General features: G+C 42.3%; 1 protein-coding gene across 1 annotated transcript; it reads right to left on the bottom strand.

Moving 5' to 3' along the window:
* Positions 1 to 513: 513 nt before the first annotated feature.
* LOC118938945 (V-set domain-containing T-cell activation inhibitor 1-like) lies at positions 514 to 2,023 on the bottom strand. The gene is made up of 5 exons (XM_036945608.1): positions 2,006 to 2,023; positions 1,512 to 1,854; positions 1,222 to 1,437; positions 702 to 1,016; positions 514 to 611 (listed from the first exon to the last, which is right to left on the bottom strand). The coding sequence occupies exons 1-5, from the start codon at positions 2,021 to 2,023 to the stop codon at positions 514 to 516; spliced, it is 990 nt and encodes a 329-aa protein (XP_036801503.1).
* Positions 2,024 to 6,040: the final 4,017 nt, after the last annotated feature.

The raw sequence follows: 6,040 nt of genomic DNA, 5'->3' as shown, positions 1-6,040 counted from the left end.
GGTAACAATGCCACACGTTTCCTGACCGTTAAAACTGAACGTTTCTAAACGTTCTGAGAATGGAAGTGAACATTTTGCCTGTTCTGGGAATGTACATTTTTAGGTTGTAGGGAGAATCTGCAAATGTTTTTCTATGGTTCTTATCGTGGAAATATTCGGTCAATCATATTTCACAAATACCGGAGCTTGTGAGTTCAAATAGACTTTTACTACATAACAAAAGCCGAGCTGGTTCATGAATACAAATGCCCTGACCTTGATTCTACCTGCCCTTCGGTAAATGCATGTAACCATAAGGACATGAATATTCCATGGACGTCTACCTGTGGCAGAGAGTGACTCTTCCTCTTCAGATGACCATGTTACGTCTGCATTGGGGCAGAAAACCTTGAGACAGTAAAGTAGCAGAAACTGAAAGCTGTTCATCAAAAGCCACCAATGTAACTCTCCTCTCTGTTCATCAGGAAGTGGTTGTGTTAAATGGTTCAACAGATTATGATGTCATCATCATCATCATAACTTACCTCTCAGCAGGTAACATATCACTGCTGCTATAATCACTGCTACTATTATTATACCAGTGATTGAACCTGGACTCAGTCCATCTGAAACTGAAGGAGAAAATACAGAGTATCAGTTTTATTGTTGAATGTGATCCTGTGACTTACAGTGAGGGGAAACAGTAAGAGTAAACTTTGTACCATCAGATAGTTTATCAGGTGTGATCTGCAGGTAGGTGAGGATCAGGTGTGTGTCTCTGGCAGTAGAGAGTTCACAGCTGTAGGTCCCCTGGTGGACCATGGTTAACTTGTGGAGCTGAAGGCTGCCAGAGTCAGACAAACTCTGAACCTGCTCCTTCCACTTGTCATCAATATACATCTGAGATGCATCCTTGGTGGAGGTGAGAATGGTGACCATCTGGTTGAACCTCCAGGTGAGGTTAAAGGTCAGGAGGTCAGACTGAGAGACACTGCAGGGGATGGACACCTCACTGCTTGGAGAACCCTGGACAGGAGCTGAGATGAGGTCATGAGAAAGAGCCTTTTTAGCTTGATCTTTGCATTCTGTCTCACATCATGTTTTTGTACAGTTTGCAGCCAGAAAAATGCATTGATGAATTCATTCATTGATTTATGAATTGTTTGATTAATAGTTTGATCAATTGATAACCTTGCTGTTTCAGGGTTGCTGTCCTTTCTACTGTCCCAGAGGTCACGGTACAGGTGTTGGTTAGGTCTCTGCTAAACTGTTTTGTTCTGGTGATGTCATAGAGGCCCTGGTCATCCACCTTGATGCTGGTGGAGTTCTGGATGGTTCCAGGGTCAAATGAAAGGTCAGAGTCAGTTGACCAGGTGAGTTTAGGCTCAGGGTAGATACCTGTAGAACTGCAGGTGATGATGTCATCTGATAACTGTATGTCCACCAAGCGGACTGGAGCTGCAACAAAGTAGACATTACACATGGAGCAGCATGAAGTGATCATCATAGACAGACAGATAGACATTCCCTACCTTCCACTGCTATGTTAATGAAGGACTCCATGTTGCCTTTAATAGTGCTGGTGTAACACTTGTATCTGCCCTGGTCCTGGAGTGTGATCCCTCTCAGCAGTAGTGAAGCGTTTCCTTTGGGGATCTGGTCATTGAACAGGGCTGTTCTCCCTCTGTAACGCTGGCTCTGCTGTTTGAGCTGATATGTACTGTAGTAGTAGGAGTGGATGGTCAGGTCCTTGTCTTCTACTTTCAGCCAGTGGATTATATTCTCACTGTCAGGATGGAAGCTGCAGGGCAGGACACAATCCTCTGAGAAGACACAGGTTACGTGGTTTTCTGCAAGAGAATAAAAACACACAAACTGAAGTTAAATGAGCATCTGGACAAGAGAGGATTCAAACACAGACTCCTACACTCCCCAATAGTCAGATACCCTGGGAAAGTGAATAGGCCCTTTGTTTATATCAGAGTGTTATTAACCTGTTATTATTGTTATTATTGTTAATATTAACTTGAGTCTGATCTGTCATTGTGGTCTTCCTCGTTCCTCGTTCCTCCACACCCACAGCACCTAACCTCTAACTAAGATCACAATCTAAAGTAAAGTCAGACCTGAATGACTACACTTCCTTCATGCCTCTAATCATACCACACACCCATTCAGCAATCATTTACATTGATAAACCAGCTTAGCCCTGTCCAATCTGTTGTTGAATCACTGATTCCTCCTATAAAATTGTTAAAAAAATCACAGAGAGACTTTGTTGAGACCTAATAGTCCCTAACATGATCACATTATGATTTATACACACTGAGTTTAGAAAACATTAAAGACACCTTTTTCCATGACAGACTGACCAGGTGAAAATAGGAAAAAGCTTATTTTTTGAGGCTTATTGATCAATTATTGATGTCCATATTAAACCCACTTCAATCGTTGCAGATAAAAGAGAGGAGATAGGCTAAAGAAGGACTGTTTAGGCCTTGAGACAATTGAGACATGGATTGTGTATGTGTGCCATTCGGAAGGTGAATGGGCAAGACAAAAGACGTGTCTTTGAACAGGTTATGGTAATAGGTGCCAGGCGCACCGCTTTGTGTAAAGAACTGCAAAGCTGCTGGATCTTTCATGCTCAACAGTTTCCCGTGTGTATCAAGAATGGTCCACCGCCCAAAGGACATCCAGCCAACTTGACACAACTGTGGGAAGCATTGGAGTCAACATGGACTAGCATCCCTGTGGAATGCTGTCGACACCTTGTAGAGTCCATGCCCCAATGAATTGAAGCTGTCCTGAGGGCAAAATGGGGGTTTACTGCCCAAATTGGTATGATCAGTGTATAACACTTAGCCTTAGGGTGGAAGTGGCCAAAGATCACTACACGCAACAGGAAAACTCTGCTCTTGAATTAATTTGTCAGTCTTCTATAATGACCAACATAAAATATGCCTTTTCAACATCCTGTAAAATATGTATTTTAAAAATATTTAAAATACCTTTTAACATTTTCCATACTTGCAGTATGTGTAGGCGTAGGTAATAATGCAATTTGGATGACGCATTGTAAGTGTATTCTACAATTATTTTATACAATCGTCTTCTTTGGTAACAAATTTCATTCAGAAATGATGGCTTAATAATAATAATAAAAACGGTGCTCTGGTAGAATACCTAAACAAATAGCACTATACCACTGGTTTTAATCAATGTAAAGCAACTGCCATGTGTGGTCAACTGATCATTGGGACAGCCTTATTGTGCTGCTTTGAGACAACTCATCTTGATAAATCAATCAATGTCAGATGTACTGTAACAGTAGGGCTACCTACACAATAACCTTAGATGGGGTTATTGACCAAAATCGATTGAATTATTATTATGAATAATAATAATAACAGCACATGGAATAAATCATAGCGATGCAGGAAGGGGTGCTGGAAGTGCTGCAGATAAATAGAATTGCATTTGCCAAATTGTATAATTACTCCTGTCTCTGTGTAACGGAGGTGAAACGGCTAGCTTAGTTAGCGTGGGCCTAAATAGCGTTTCAATCAGTGACGTCACTTGCTCTGAGACCTTGAAGTAGTAGTTCCCCTTGCTCTGCAAGAGCCGCGGCTTTTGTGGAGCGATGGGTAACGATGCTTCGAGGGTGACTGTTGATGTGTGCAGAAGGTCCCTAGTTCGCGCCCGGCTATGGGCGAGGGGACGGTCTAAATTTGTACTGTTACATTGATGCTGTTGACCCGGATTACTGGTTGCTGCGGAAAAAGGAGGAAGGTCAAAAGGGGGGTGAGTGTAACGGAGGTGAAACGGCTAGCTTAGTTAGCGTGGGCGCTAAATAGCGTTTCAATCAGTGACGTCACTTGCTTGCTCTGAGACCTCTTGCTCTGCAAGAGCCGCGGCTTTTGTGGAGCGATGGGTAACGATGCTTCGAGGGTGACTGTTGATGTGTGCAGACACCTTGTAGAGTCCTAGTTCGCGCCCGGGTATGGGCGAGGGGACGGTTTAAATTTGTTACATCTGTACATATAACTGAAATCATTGAAAATGCTATACCAGCCTAATTTAGCCATAGAGAAATAATAGCTATTTATTTTAAATGCTGTAGATTGTGTTTTGTCACAATATGAGCATATAGGCCTAGTTTCCAGTCGATTGAGCAGCCCGTCCAATCTCTTTGAATGGAGGAGAGCCACTGGAAAGTTGGTGAACTATAATTTCCTACTCACAGTGTAGGCCTAGTTTACAGTCGATTGAGCAGCCCACGCGGCAAATATCAAACAGCTGATTGTTGAGTTGTGGCTGTCAATGAACAGCAGGCAGTGGCTAGAAGGTATTTTGAAAAATGTCTAAATATAATTGTGGGAAAAATGTATTTGAATAGATGAGTGCCACTGGAAAGTTGGTGGACTATAATTTGTTCCTCATAGTGTAGGCCTAAAATATGTGTATCCCCTCTTTTCATTGGCCAATGGTATTTTATTGGTTACATTTAAGACATGGGACATTCGTTTTATTGTATGTCCGTGGACGTTGAAAGCAAAGCCGATCTGGACCTCACCGAATCGGAACCAAACATCTACCATCAAGACGTCTATGATTGGTTCAGAGTGGGTCCGGACCAGAACGAAAAGAAATGTCAGTGGAAATCAAGGTCGGTCCAAAAAAAACTCCCACTTCCAAAAGACGTCAGCTCGTGCTTCCTGGGGAGTAGCCTACCATGTTGGCCCCAATGGGATTTTATGAATTCCCATCCATGTGGTAGGCCCACCATTTGTTAAAACAGGCAATTGCATTGGCTTTAGTATTCCTGATTCCTGTGACTAAAATCAACTTGGTTTTTCAGCTCTAAATATCAACTACCCAACTTTGATGGTTGTAACACTTTTAGCATTTTTAAGCACTTTTAGCATTTAAGATAATTGTTTTCTTAAGTTAACTTATTGTTACGGTTTTCTTCTATCTCCTCCTCTGACGAGGTGTAGCAAGGATCGGACCAAAATGCGGCATAGTTGGTGTTCATGATCTTTAATAAAGGAAAACCTCAAACATGAACATAATACAAAACAACAACCGTGAGAAAACCTAAACAGCCTAGACTGGTGCACAAACAGAGACAGGAACAATCACCCACGAAACACTCAAAGAATATGGCTGCCTAAATATGGTTCCCAATCAGAGACAACGATAAACACCTGCCTCTGATTGAGAGCCACTCCAGACAGCCATAGACTTACCTAGAAAACCCCACTAAGCCACAATCCCGATACGTACGAAAAACCCCCAAGACAAAACACACCACATAAAAAACCCATGTCACACCCTGGCCTGACCAAATTAATAAAGAAAACACAAAATACTAAGACCAGGGCGTGACACTTATGCTCACTCAGTGGCCACAGACTTTGGTTGGAGAGGGATGAAACACTCCCTTCTCTTCTCTAGTACAAAAGCCCCTATGACCCAATTCACATCAGACTAAGCAAACTCCGGCGTGAGCCAGATCACGTGGAGGTGATGATCACCACGCTGGAATGGTGAATTTCAACTAGACCTGTCAGAGCTGAGTCTAGTCACGAGCTGAATATGGCAACTTGGTTTGAACTTTGAACTATTCTTCACTAAAGAAGAAGTGCGACATCCTGATGTTGAGTTATCAGCTGCAACTGTAAACATACGTGGCCTAGGAAAGAACAGACAATCTCCTAAGAACGACGGGGTACTTCGACCACAAAGATTCTTCAAAGGCCAATGGCGATCTCTGCTGGGCAAACCAGTCTTCCATCTTCAACCCATCTTTCGAAATGCAGCTCAGAGTAAATGTTTATCTCGCATTTTATCTCGGACCATCTTCGTAAATATTAACAAAAGAGAAAAACTCCAGTTTTTTGGCTGAAAAAGAGTTTTGAGGCAGCTCTTTGTGAAAATGTTCACTGTTGAATCGTCTGGTTGGAAATGTAACCCATATGGCTGTCACTCGTATCAATCACACCATTAAAACAATCATGTACATCACAAAGAATGGAATCGATGGTTTTGTCATTGT

Source organism: Oncorhynchus mykiss, chromosome 15, assembly GCF_013265735.2.
Source record: "Oncorhynchus mykiss isolate Arlee chromosome 15, USDA_OmykA_1.1, whole genome shotgun sequence".
Classification (NCBI taxonomy): domain Eukaryota; kingdom Metazoa; phylum Chordata; class Actinopteri; order Salmoniformes; family Salmonidae; genus Oncorhynchus; species Oncorhynchus mykiss.
The sequence above is the reverse complement of the archived record's forward strand: the minus strand, read 5'-3'. Positions and strand labels throughout refer to the sequence as shown.

What these genes read in the sequence shown, in the direction of transcription:
- LOC118938945 (XM_036945608.1), bottom strand. An exon ending in CATTAACATAGCAGTGGAAG is followed by an intron (nt 1,438 to 1,511) that starts GTAGGGAATGTC and finishes ACTTTGTTGCAG; the next exon opens with CTCCAGTCCGCTTGGTGGAC. An exon ending in ACCTGATAAACTATCTGATG is followed by an intron (nt 612 to 701) that starts GTACAAAGTTTA and finishes TTTCTCCTTCAG; the next exon opens with TTTCAGATGGACTGAGTCCA.